Source organism: Panthera tigris, chromosome B2, assembly GCF_018350195.1.
Source record: "Panthera tigris isolate Pti1 chromosome B2, P.tigris_Pti1_mat1.1, whole genome shotgun sequence".
Lineage (NCBI taxonomy): Eukaryota > Metazoa > Chordata > Mammalia > Carnivora > Felidae > Panthera > Panthera tigris.
Window position 1 is genome coordinate 128,760,283 of NC_056664.1, and position 14,551 is coordinate 128,774,833.

General features: G+C 37.9%; 1 protein-coding gene across 3 annotated transcripts in view; it reads left to right on the forward strand.

Moving 5' to 3' along the window:
* PHACTR2 (phosphatase and actin regulator 2) overlaps positions 1 to 1,487 on the forward strand; it is a 129,730-nt gene extending 128,243 nt beyond the window's left edge. For all 3 annotated transcript variants that reach the window (XM_042987248.1, XM_042987249.1, XM_042987252.1), the window contains one exon: positions 518 to 1,487. In XM_042987248.1, coding sequence (XP_042843182.1) covers positions 518 to 533 — 16 coding nt within the window. In that variant the 3' untranslated portion in view covers positions 534 to 1,487. The remainder of the gene's footprint in view (positions 1 to 517) is intronic.
* Positions 1,488 to 14,551: the final 13,064 nt, after the last annotated feature.

Here is a 14,551-nt window from a genome sequence, read left to right on the forward strand (position 1 = left end):
GCAGATTTATAAGAAAAGACCATTTGTATAGTTGTGGATATGTTCAGTGGAACATTTGGGTGGAAATGCCTGTCAGGTATTCGGAAATTCAGGGTAAGAAAGTAGATTTGGTGTCTTCAGTGGGAGGTGATGAGATGCTGAAGATAATGAAACAGTGACTATTTGTTGATGGTTTCCTTCTATAACTAAGAACCAGGTGTAATCAAATCCTGTATGAAACATCCCACTCAGCTCAGTACAGCTCACAGCATGATGCTTAAGATTTGCTATGTTTTGTATACTGATTGCTCTGTATCCTCGATGATATAACCAGAAAATTTTATAGAGGGACTGTCTCTGCTTTCCAGCCTAACATTTGTAACAGTGTTCTGTTATGCCAGTAATTTATAACAGTAATTCCATTGGGAGATGTCTAGAGCTCCCTTTAATATAAACATTGCTGTACCTTATTCGGTTTACCAACTACAGAGTGCATTTCTATACCATAGACTCACAGAGTTTCTGTTTCTTCTGTCAGGTTTCACCGTCCATAAAGAAGTGTGAGACTCTGGAAACATAGACTGGTCATCTTTGGGGGAAGCCTCTCTTCCTGAAAACCTGATATTGCACTGGGATTTGAATGTGTGTGTTTCCGTTTAATTGGGGAAGGAAGTGTATGGAAAGTGCTCCCCACCTATACAGCCCAGATAGGGCCAACAAGCAAAGGGACAGGTGCAGTGACTCTGCTGTCCAGCATGTGTATTGATGGTAAGCAACACCATGGTTACACCAGTTATTCTCCATCAGGAGTTTTAATCAAGGAAGATGAGCAGAAGACAATCGCTGGGTCCTTGTTACCAGAAAGCCAAATTGTAGAGTGTGGGTTAAAGAGAAATGGGGACTGGAATTGCTGGGCACTGGAAAGGGGTAGGGGTTGAAAATCAGAAAAGAAGAGAAATATTTCATTATGTTAATGAAGAAAAGAAAAAAAAATCAAGGCATAAATATTTTTGAAGTAGGCTTTTGGTAGCTGAGAACTTATTAAGGGATTTTGGAATCTAATCACCCAATGTGGATTCCTTAAAGACCGGATCCTAGAAGAATATTCCCGTTTCACCGTTATGTTGGTGCAGTATAGTACCATTATTTTATGTTGTGCCAGTGAATCCAATTGCCAGAAAGAAGTCCGAGTGTTTTCATGCATCTTTTTCTTAAATGCAAGAGACGTTTATTGACTCTTAACAAGCATGCCTGCCCAAATTTTGTTGCATGTTTCAAGTAACATAGCTATATACACACTTTTTATTTTTTTATACTCCTTATCTAATGTACCAGACTTCTACAAGGATAACAGGACTGGGAATAAAGTCAGATGAATGTGACCCTATAAATCTGTAGGAAGCTCTAGAAATAAATCTTTTGGTCTTTCCCTAGCTTGATTATCTTCAAAGTGAAAGCAACTATGCTTGATCTAAGGAAGATAATATTGACAATCACAACACCTTTTTCAAAAAAAAAAAAAAAATCTGAATCCAAAGTTAAAACTTAAATGCAAGTGTTCTGCCAGCAGTTAGGTCTGAGTGGGGATGGAAAGGACTACTCATTTTCAAGGCTGCATTAGGTTGGATTGCTGCTATTAAAAAAATTAAGTACATGGATCAAAAAAATACTCACCCAAAGGCTTAAAAGAACACAGGGAATTTCCGCTAAGTGGCAAGTGAGGAGAACCTCATTTTATATTTTAAGAGTCTGCAGGTTACATCCGTAAATATAGCATTGACTTTCAGTGCAAAAGAATCAGTGAGCTTAAAGTTTGGAAGTCATGGAAGGTTTCTCTGGGAGTCTACACTCAGTATTGAGACACTCTCATTTGCCATCTTGCCGTTTTTCATGGAGTCACGGGCACAGCATGGCTTCTGCTCCCAAACACATATGATCAGATGTAAATACCCCTTGCATTTAATTGTTCTTTCATAATTGTTTTGTGCTCCTTGTATTAAAAACACATGAGACATATAATAACAAGACAGGACATGGTAGACTTGTATTTTATTCTCAGCGCTCAGGCTAGAATTTTCTGAAATGTTTCTGGTTCATAATATGAAGACTGTAATTTGCAATTTCAACCAAAATAGCAAACATTTAATCTGGGGGATAAGTTTGGATCCTGTTGTTCATTTGTATTTTACAGAACCACTTGAAATTGAATGATTTTTTTTTTTTAATTTTTTTTTTTCAACGTTTTTTAATTTATTTTTGGGACAGAGAGAGACATAGCATGAACGGGGGAGGGGCAGAGAGAGAGGGAGACACAGAATCGGAAACAGGCTCCAGGCTCCGAGCCATCAGCCCAGAGCCTGACGCGGGGCTCGAACTCACGGACCGTGAGATCGTGACCTGGCTGAAGTCGGACGCTCAACCGACTGCGCCACCCAGGTGCCCCTGAAATTGAATGATTTTGCTTACGAATAAAAACTTTTAGCCCCAGTTGGCCTATTACAAAAAGCTGGGACCATTTTATAACCAAGAAAAGAAGCTGCCCTTCTTGCTGCACTCAGCTGTGTGCACGAAAAAACCCAGATTCTTCACTGTTGTCGTTTTAGTACTAGTACAAGATGAACTTTTGCTTTTGAAGAAAAAAAAAATTCTGCATGCCCAAGTGTTTTTTCTTTCTGGCTAAAAGGTTTGCCCATGTCACGGTGCTTCGATCCAGCCATGGGCATTAAGTTAGTGCTGATTCTTGCCCAAGTCCTCCCTTTCCTTATAATATTATGAGATGATCACTTTTGTGTCTTGGGAAAAAGTCCAAGGAATGTAATGTTATTTTAATTTTCTAATCTTTAAATATTACCTTAATTCCTAGTCACAAGGCCTCTATAAAATGCTAAATATAAGACATTTATCACTGTTTTGGCACTCGAGATACAGGTCATGGCAAGTCTCTATTTGGTTGATAAAAGGAACAATTTTTTTCCCCATTCGTGGTGCCTGTGATGCAGTTTTTTAATAATCTACAATGAGATGCACCCAGTTCAAAAATGACACTCTGGTCCTTCAGTCTACTGTCTCGCTAGTACGATAGGTCAGATTTATGAACTACTCATACTTTTTCTTCGTACCGATTGACACATTTAGAGAAAAGTTTACACGTTAGAAATGAAAAAGCCAAAAATACTAGCACCGCTAGTCTAATAGTTAAGAACCACCAATTATGTCATGAGAATGATTCTTTAAATAAAAAGCTGTGGAAACAATCGAAGGGTTATGAGCTAACCTGTATTTTGCAGAATAAGGTTCTATATTAATAGCTAATTTGAGGAGATGGAAACACTGCATATTCACCTGGCAGCCCATCCAGAGGTCTCTTGTCTGGAAGACCCAAAAGAATGCAAAGTTGTGGACCACCCTATGCCCAATGCCAGCATTTCTGCTGTCCAACCAATAAGCTGCGATTCTATGAAGAAAATAAATATGTGCATGAATCGGGCTGTTATAACACAAACCAGGCTGTTCCCTACTTAACGTGAGACATTAGGCTGACATAGAGGAAATGAGTTTTCCTGAGTCCCCAGGATATGATTAGGGAAGCAAACAAACCCATATCCAGGAAGATCCCAGGCAGGAAAGAACAAGACAGACTGTAAAACACAAAGGGGCCATCTTGGTCTTTTGAAAAATCAAGCAAAAGAGCATTAACATTAAGGTTGTAAGAAGACGCCATGGGCTTTATCAGCTTCTCCATGGTCTGACACAATTAGTCCTCTGGTGATCAGCGTGCATTTAAAGCAGCCCTGCCTGATAATTCCCTGTGTATGTGAAATGTCTTGCATTTTTTTTATGTTTGATATGATTTACCTTTATGTTAATTCCTTAAATTATTTAAACCAAATCTACAATATTCAGAGGAACATTTTGGGTATCTGAATAGCTGTTCTAAGTGGAAGAAAAAGCAAACTCATCCATCTTCTCTGATTTACCCAGAAAAGCAGACTTTCTGGTTTCATTTTCATCTCCTTTATTAGCATAATGATTGTAGTCACTTATCTTTCTCTAACGTTAGTAAATATATTTCTGTTAGAAACTTCTGAAATGTAAGTGGAAATCTATTTAAGACAGTAAAGGAATTGAATGCACCCTTGAAAGTCATCAAATATTGAAAATGAGAGATAATTTCTTAAAACCTGTAATTTGGGTTTCACACCCTGCAGTTAATTCAGTGCTGCATTGGTACTTTGAAAAAATACAGTAACTTACACTTAAAAGAGAAAACAGTCTGCATTAACGCTGCATATCCTGATACGTACCACGTTTTAACATGTAACAGGCATTGTGTTTATACCCAATAGTCAGAGACAGCTTGCAAAAATGATACCGTATTCACAATAGAAGACAGCTTTGCCTACCACATAGTTGTAGGTGCACATTTAAAGAGTGAAAATGCTCTTTTCCTCCTTTCTTGCTCAAAAATTTCTTCAGTTTATTATTCTTTAAGTGGTCCCAGCAATACATTAAACATAGTGAGAAGCCTTCCTCAAAAATAGGTGAGATGGAAGAAATATACGATTATGTCATTTTCATCAATATGGTAGCTAAAGCATTTCTAAATTCCAGCCATATTATTACCCCTAACCTTACTAGTGAAAGTATATGATTTGTGACAGGAATTAATTTCTTCACATCATTGGAGTATGTTGTGAGCCGTAAGGAGCCGCTAGGATGCAATTTATTTGCAGAGTTGTCCCTTGGCCTTTTGAAATGGGTTATGTTCCACTATTGAGTATTTGCTGTCTTCTTATTGGCAGGATGTATCACACTGTTTTGCTTGGCAAAGCAGAATGAACTTCTGGAACTGAAATATGTCCTAGAGGGGAATGCCATGGCAAAAGTCATCATCAAATTAATAGGACCATTTTTCTGAGAGAAAACTTATCTTTGGGTAGTTCAAATTCAGATTTCCAAGAGCTTGGCAGTGACCAAAGGCTGGTGGGGACAAAGATAGAATACTCCCAAACCATTCTCACTTTCACTTTCCTTTTACTTTTGGTAATAATTAAGCATAAGCTTTATATGAAAATGGGAATCACCATAACATTTCTAGAAACCAATGGAAGCATAGCTCATAACGTCATTTCAAATTAACAAATCCCGTATACATTCTGCAAGATTTCTGGCATAAAATAAAATAAAATAAAATAAAATAAAATAAAATAAAATAAAATAAAGAATCCTGTGGCAGCTATTCTCACCAAAAACCAACCCTACCGGCGAGGGTCATTTTTAGCAATGCTAGGATTTACCGCACAAAAAATGTCATTCAGCTTGTCACGTTGCTCATGCAAGGTGCCCCTATGTGCAGAGCACTGTTGATCAGTGTTTCTCAGTGAGGGTGCCTTTGACATTTGGAGCTGGGCAGTTCTTTGTTTACAGAAATGTTCCCCACGTTGCAAGACGTTTAGTATCCTAAGCCCCTGCTAACTAAATGCCAGTAGCATGCCCAGTCACTGTAAAACCAAAAGTCAGAAGCCCTCCCCAGTGTTCAAATGCCCACCTAAGGCCGTACCACCTCCCGTGAATACCCCTGTCTAGTGCGGTTTGAGGACACACAGGGAAACTACCTATTTCAAAACATCGTCCTGACTGCCTTGCATTACTTTGGGCCCTGAACAGTTTCCTTCCCTTTTACTTTTCAAGGCTTCTGCTCCAGGGAAGCTTTAGTTTGCCAGTTCTTCAGGGAGGAGGTTGTCTGGCAGTCTTGTCAGTTCGAGCGGGCATAGTCACTTGGCTGGTCCCTCTTCTGTTCAGGAGAAATTTCAGATGAAGCCAAGTTTCTTCTCGGTTTTGGTCTCACAGTTTCACTTCAGAACTACACTGTTGATCACAATCTTTGTCAGTGCCATGAGGATTGAATTGTACGGCTTAATACACAACTAACAATCCACATAAACAAAGCCTGTGGTCCATGAAAATCACCAGTAGATTTCACCTGGTAAGGCACATCCCTTGAGTTACAAAGTAGTCACCTCTTTCCCCTCTTAAAAAAGCATTTAATCTACATGCGAATGCTTGAATTCTCCCTGTATAAATATAGTCATGCAGTTCAATTTTACTAAAATTCTGAAGTATGAAGGAAGTGTGGATTAACTGGATGGCATATGTATTGTTCCTACTTCTATGATGGTCATACACAAAACAAGATGAATTTTACCTAGGTGAAACATTATTAAACTATGCGAACGATACATAAACATACTTATTCTCTGTCACTTTTTATCACCAAAACTGAGTAGTAAATATGTCCTGAAATAATATGCATGAATGGTGGCTTATACAATGGAATAATTTAGCCACTAAAATTTTTTTAAATATTAAAATTTCTAAATAATCTTTTTCGAGACAGAGCAACTCAGAGTCGATAAAGGTGATTATATTGTGAAGATTTAGATGGTGCTTAAGAATTCTTAGCTTGTTAAATACCAGTATTTTTTTTTTCTTTTTAAGAATAAATTAAAGGGAGTAAATGAGGCAGAATGCCACTGCACCCTCAGGTCAATTTCATGGTATATATTAAAATGCCAATAATATTTGTGCCACTTGCCAATTTAGGGGACTTTTCCCTTACTGGATGCTTTTATTATAGTTTGACAGTATCATTACATTGCTTCGAGAGCCTTCACAAAGAGATGTCACCATTGCAGTGCTAACTAGCATTTGAAAACAATCCGAATAAATCTAGGGTCAAACCACTTTCATTACTTAAAATATAGGCACTAATTTTTATTTTTATTTTTTTTAATATTTCTTCTGTGGCTTAGAAATGTGCCAGTGTGTTCCAAACATTCTGCACCAGTTTCACCAGATGTAGTACCTAGCAAAAACCTAACCTGTCATTTTTTTCTGTGTCAATAGTGACCTTCAAATAAAGCACTATATGCATTCTTTTGTTATTTCAAGCTTTGGTTTAAGTGGTTAAGAGTGGTAAGCTGTGATCATCATCAGACTGACTGAATGATTCCTGATTTCCAATGAGTAATCTAATTCTACATATTACACAGGTACAATATCTGTGACTGTAAATAACTGGAACTATACACTGATTAACATGACAGTTTCTCTTTTTGTTGTTGTTGTTCTTGATCTGTACTGTATCATAGTATGTGGGTAGAAATACCTCCAAGTATACACAGATATGTATATGTATTCCACTATTGCAACCTGAAAGACAGACTATGTATTATCTTTTTTTATTCCTTACTGGTGTTTGTGTTATTTAAAAAGCAAAATTATGCTCTCCTTAGTTGTATAATATTATAGGATACTTTGCTGTGCACAATTCCAAGTGCCTTAGAACATTGTTTAGCTTTCTTAAGTATATATAAATGCATATATGTATAAAATTGGGAAAAGTTACCTCAATAAAATCATTGGGAAATCCCCAACTTTAGTTTCTTCCAATTCTATTGTATTGAGATAGTGCTCGGTATTTTTTAATTAAAAGCTCACTGAGTTCTCCCCTGTAAAGCAAGAATAAGATAGTTCTTCTAATTGTTTATTATTCCAACTGCATCTAATTCAGAGATTTCTGTATGTAAGGTCTTGTGATTTGTACTTTTTATTTAAAATACCTGTCTAAGAATTACTGCGCGAAACAGCAACTTACAGTATATTTTTAAAACTTGCTTTTTTTTTTTATATCTGAGGATATTTGATGTTGATGTTTTTATTGACATTATACTGTGTAAAAATAAAAGCTAGTCCCTTTAGAGTTTATAATACAGAAAATAAACAAACTTCCTCATTATGCTTACTATTTAATGTATTATAAGCAAAGAGAGGTTGGCAGCATATTTTGGCCAAAAAAGGAATTGGAATATATTTATCACTTTTTCAACAGTGGTTACAAATTGTAACTTAGCCTCCCTCAACTCTGGGATAAGGGCAAAGGTATGAGAGGAAAGTTGACAAGCAATTTGTGTATCATTATCCTAGATAGAAGATATATAAGAGAAGACTGGGACTAAAAAGATTCTTTAAAATTTTTTTTTAATGTTTGTTTTTGAGAGAGACAGCCATGAGTGAGGAAGGGGCACAGAGAGAGGGAGACACAGAATCCAAAGCAGGCTCCAGGCTCTGAGCTGTCAGCACAGAGCCCGATGTGGGGCTCAAACTCACAAACAGTGAGATCATGACCCGAGCTGAAGTCGGATGCTCAACCGACTGAGCCACCCAGGCGCCCTGGGACTAAAAATTTGTAAAGTAGGTTTGAGAAACTGTCCCTAAGTATGCTATTAAAACTTAGCTATACATCCCCAAGGTAAGTATAATAGTTCAACAAGTACTTCCCATTTTTGCTCACACTAAACTAGGGTCTACATTGAAGCATTAATTTCTAAAACCCAGTAGAGGTAAGAAATAGATAATTTTTTTTTCATTTTACGTAACACCGTGATGGCATCAGATTTATTGTGATTGTCTCTTTGCTGGACTCCAACTCAGACATCTGTATGGAGTGGCTGTCACTATGCTGCTGTCCACATGGAAGCCAAGTCCTTGCTCATTTTATGGCTTTTGAACTCTGCCCTTTAACAGGTGGTCACTAAGAGTAGAACACATGAAACTCTAGAGAAAGGCTAAGAACCTAAAATTTGTGTGAAGGCTTTTTTGCTCTTTTGCCAAAACAGGGACCATTTCTAGGGTTTTAAGGAGAAAAGCTGTAGATAACTTTCACAATTAGAAAAATATCCTAAGGTGGAGAGAACTTGCATTTCAATGCTTGTTAACTCAAGGATTTGTTTCCGGATGGACTTTTGACCTCAGCTGGCCCAGGTCACTCTGAAATAGGAAGCACTCAACATTTGGAAGAATTTGCCCCTAATTATCAAGTAGGCATACTCAGCAGCTCAACCTTAAGTTATAAGTCATCTTCTCCATTGTCAATTTAAATCTGTTACCTCTTTACGTTCAGCCCCTTGATTACCTCTGAAATCTTGGTCTTTGCCTGAGTCTTCCCCAACCAATCCGTTCTTAATCCTGCTACCACATTATTCTTCCTAAAGGATAGGCCTCATATAATTCCTTCTTAGAACTTTCCAGTGAGTCCCCTCTGCCTACTGAATACCTCCCAGGTGCTTCAAGCTAGCCCTCAACATCTTCTGTGGTTTCACCATAGACCACAGTTCCAGATTATTATTTTATTCCTCACTCGGGCCTAAGTGAATGAAACTCGTTGTTTTCCAAATAAATACATCATGCATTCTTCCAACATCACAACTTTGCTTAATTGCCATTCCCTCGAGCTAGAATTGTCTCCTGTTTATTAACATCCACCCATCCTTCTAGGAAGGGCTCAAATGTCTTCTCCAGCTATTGCATTGTAGTTTCTTTAAAGTGTTCAACACCAGGGGCTCCTGGGTGGCTCAGTCTGTTAAGCATCTGACTTCTGGCTCTGGTGATGATCTCACGGTTCATGGGTTCGATCCCTGTGTTGGGCTCTGTGCTGACAGCTCGGAGCCTGGAGCCTGCTTTGGATTCTATGTCTCCCTGTCTCTCTGCCCCTCATACTCTGTCTGTCTGTTTCTCTCTCTCAAAAATAAAGGGATGGAAGACTAAAGAGCTTAACAATGGCTAAATTTTGAAGGTCCTTCTAACCTTTCTAAAAGAGTTTGAAATTTATTCTTAAAACAAAGAATTTTAAGCTCAGGGGCAACACCCTCAGATTTGCCCTAATTACGCTGGCTATAATGACAAGACTGGATTGGAGGAGGCAATGTTGGAAGCATGAAGACCATTACTGTTGCCATAATCTGACTGGAAGATTATGGTGGCCTCAACCAAGGTTTTAACTAAGGGAATGAAGAGAGAGACATAAATTCAAGGGACAGCTGAAGGGTAAAAGTGATTGTTGCCTGTGGTAAATGAGGGATATGGAAAAGTAAAGACTATACCTATGTTTTCTGTTCGGGCAACTTGGTGGATGATGGTGATGCCATGTGCTGAAATAGAAGGCAGCAAAGGTAAGGTTGTGTGAGTGGGGAGTGTGGGGACAGAGAGCCAGGCCAGAAGAGTGGAGGAGGTATGGAGAGGTGAGGCATTTAATTTTGGACGTGAAATTCAATTTGGATTGTCTGTCTGTTGAGACACCCACATGTGGGTAGAAGTAAGTATTCAAGTGGATATATGAGTCTAAACGTCAGGAAGAAGGTCTGGCCTACATAGAGGAAGTTGAGAATATTAGCACATGTAACAGAAACTCTGGAAATGAATACACCTCCCTAAAGATAATGTAGCTGAAGACTAAATAAATTAGTACAATGAAATTCAATGAACTATTTTTTCTTCACCAGACTTTGTCTCCAAGACCATAAACCATTTCATTTACACATCATCTGAGTGCTTTGGAGAATATATGTATTTTTAATTTTAACTGGGTTTTTACTGGTTAGCTTAATTTTAAGTAAAATGGAGTAGTGTTTTATGTACAGGGTTAAGTTGTAAAGCAAATTATATTTGAAAATATATTGTCTCAAATACAATGAACGTACATATATTTCAATAGGTTCGCACAGACTATTTTTACTTCAATAGTGAAATATGTGGCTGGTTCTGTAAGTCAGCCACAGATGAGGAAGTTAGTTTACATTTAAGTACTATCTTGTGTTAAAAAAAAAAAAAAAGGAAAGAAAAAGAAAAAACAAGCAAACCTTACCTGAAAAAAACAAACAAACCTTACCTTTAAGCATAAGAATTACACTCAGCACAATGAGATGCTCATAAGCACAGGGAATATAGTAATCGAGGAAATAGTGGTCAGTGTCTCACCCACATTCCCAATATGAGTTCATTGATGGAAGGCAGGGAGAATCACTCAATAGTAATGATGGTAATCTTATTTCTTTCTCATTTGCTGAAAACATACAGTTAAATTCATAAGTTGAACTCATGGATGATGTAAGTACCCCATATTTTTTCAAAGTTTGTCTCCTGTCTCAATAGTGTCGTAGGCACTTAAAGGAGACTAATGATTTGTGAGTTTTTAATAGCCCAAAGCTAGAATGAGCATAACTGAATCATACCAAAGAAAACTCAAAAATCATGTTATAATTAGAAAGGCACAGAAAAAAAAAAAAAAGGATTAATATTTCCAAAGGGTATTCACCAATGAAATGTATGTACTTTCAACTCAAGGAACAGGAATCAGTAAACATAAAGCCAAGAAATATTATGAGTTTGTGCTGTTAAAAAGGATTTTTAAAAATATACAATTACTGGGGATACAAGCTAGCAAAATAATCTAAGTATGTAATATAAAGGACCTGAAAGGTACTGGGACTTGAGAGAAATCAAAAGGATTAGAACCCAGGGAAGCTGACAAGTTGGGTTAAAAGGCAAGCTGGGAGATTCCCATGATGTGAATCCGATTTGAAGCAAAGCACATGTTCCCGGACAAATCCCAGGTGCTGGGGGCCCTGATTTCAGGACACGGCCATCCTGAGGCTATCATGAAGTTAGGTGAGTAACTTACACTAACCTGGAAGAGGACAATGCTAACCTTCGCTGAGTGCTGAGCACAGGCCAGGCACAGGCCCCAGAAAACGTGTTTTCTCATTTAATCCAACAACGATTCCTATAAGGTAAGTATTAATAATATCATCCTTCCCGTTTTACGTTCAGGTGAGAAAACAGAAGCCCACTCGCCACCCCAAGTTACACAATAAAAGTGAAACAAACCAGAGTCTAATTTCAGCGAGTATACCAAGCATACTATAGCTGTCATTTAATTTGTGCTTCACTGGAAGATGATGCATTTCCAGAGCAGCACGCACTTCCATTTCTGGTTTCGTGAGGACTTTGCGCCTATCCTTGCCTTTGAGCTATTTCGCAACTTTGTAAGTTGTAGAAAGCTGACGGTAATGTGGAATAATTCTTGGCTCCAGACACATACATAAATTCTGCCCAGTGGAAGTTCAACTGTCTTCCCTAGGTCACTGGGAAAGAAGCCAGTTTTGTCTCCATTTGCACATTCTTCTCAGTATTCCTGCTCTTTAAACGTTTCTCTGAATTGTCCTCTGAACTAATTGTAACATCTTGTTTCCCTCATTAAAAATGTGTTAAATAAAATCTTTACATGTGCTCACTTTATGCATATATTTTTTTTAATTATTTATTTTTGAGAGAGAGACAAGAGTATGAGAGGGTCAAAAAGAGAGAGAGACACAGAATGTGAAGCAGGCTCCAGGCTCTGAGCTGTCAGCACAGAGCCCGACGCAGGACCTGAACCCATGAACTGTGAGATCGTGACCTGAGCCGAAGTCGGACGCTCAACCGACTGAGCCACAAAGGTGCCCTCACTTTATGCATACGTATGAGAGTCATGGGTTTCCCATTAAAAAATTATTCTTTAACAATGTTTATTGGACAAGATTATATTAGTATTTAACCTGTCTCATTTTGGTTTTTTTTTTTAAGATTCTGTTTTTTAATGTTTGTTTATTATTTTAATGTTTATCATTTATTTTTGAGAGAGAGACAGAGCACAAGCAGGGGAGGGTCAGAGAGAGAGGGAGACACAGAATCCGAAGCAGGCTCCAGGCTCTGAGCTGTCAGCACAGAGCCCAGCATGGGGCTTAAACTCACAAATTGTGAAATCATGACCTGAGCCGAAGTCGGATGCCCAACTGACTGAACCACCCAGGCGCCCCTGTGTATTTATTTTTGACAGAGAAAGAGAGAATCCCAAGCAGGCTTTGGCTGTCAGCATGGAGCCCAACACGGGGCTCGATCCTACGACCTGTGAGATCATGACCTGAGCCAAAATCAAGAGTCAGACTGTTTGACTGAGCCACCCAAGCGCCCCTTAGAGATTTTATTTTTAAATAATCTCTATATCCACCATGGGACTCCAACTCACAACCCAGAGATGAAGAGTCACATGTTCTATCTGCTGAGCCAGCCAGGTGCCCCACTTTGGTTTTTAACTATCCTTACTTTTTGTAGATACCAAACGTAATACTTCAAATCTTCACTGTAAACATATAAACAATAAAATACATAAAATAATGTAAACTATTGTGTCTTTTTCCATTGTTTACGGTTATAAACAATGAAAAAATATGTCAAATAGACCTCTAACGTTCCTGATGGAAAATCGCTATGGCGAGTTTGGTACATAGTCAACCAGATAGTTCTCAATGCTTGCACTATGATATTTCTGTGTAACATGTTTTCTATTTATAATTTTTAACAACAATAAATGCCATTTGCATAGTGTTCTACAACCTGCTTTTTATTTCATGGCGTTCTACACCCGCTTTTTTTCTGACTGAATAAGTGTCCACATCCTCTTCCTTAGAACAGCTTCATAAGAGATTATGGTTATTAATTTTTTTCAATTCATCCCTTATTAGTGGAATTTTAGTTGTGTTATTATTGTCTAATAAAAACAGTGCTACTGTGGACATTCTAGTACATGATCTTGATGCTCTTTCCCTTTTTATATATTAACTATCTCCATTAGCTCTATTAATATTGTCAAGCACGTAATTTATAACTCCTAAAGTTACTGCATCACTGTCTAGTTAGTTTGCTGTATTCAAGCAAGTTTTCTCCACTTTTTGTGTGCGTTGGTTTCCCGGTGCTGGGGGTCTTTGGGCAATACTGACGGAGAACCACTGCTAAGTGTGATATAAATGGTGTTAAGACAGTAAAAACGGTTCAACGGGAAACTTCATTTCTCATAGAAAATACAAAATTTTTCAAAGCCTAGACTAAACCAGAAATTAAAATTAAGTTAATTAAAATTCTGTTGGGGTGCCTGGGTGGCTCAGTCGGTTAAGCGTCCAACTTTAGCTCAGGTCATGATCTCATGGTTCGTGAGTTCGAACCCCATGTCAGGCTCCGTGCTGACAGCTCAGAGCCTGGAGCCTGCTTTGGTTTCGGTGTCTCCCGTTCTCTCTGCCCCTCTCCTACTTGTGCTCCCTCTCTCTTTCAAAAATAAACATTTTTTAAAAATTTAAAAAAAATAAAATTCTGTTTAATTATTTTGAAATGGATGCCATTTAGTAGAGCATACTAATAAGAGACTAGGTGGTTATTTATTAGTGATAGGAAATTTTTTTCTGTGTTAAGACAAGCCAAGGTTTTGTGTATATATACTATTTTAATGAATGCATTGTTCTAGATACTGTATTAAACAAATATTAAATGAGCTCACACATATATAGTATAGCTCTAATGCAAGCAAGCTCACCATATGTGTCGGCTTTTTGAAATAGGGTATGTTGTAATGGTTAAGGGTGCAATTCTCCGGCTACACCTGAATTCACAGTCTGGCTTCATCATGTAGGGTTCTGTGCTCTTGGGCAAAAGTCCACTTAACTTTATGTTCCTCAATCTTTAATCTGTATATAACAAGAGAATAATGATAGTATATCTCTTAAATCCTTCCTTAAGAATTTAAGGAGTAAATATATGTAAAGTGCTTTAAACAGTGCAATTCTTATTGAGCCCTTACTATGCTATATGCCCTGGGGGAAGTAAATTAGGTAAGACAAAAATCCTTGCCCTCAAGTGGGTTTCT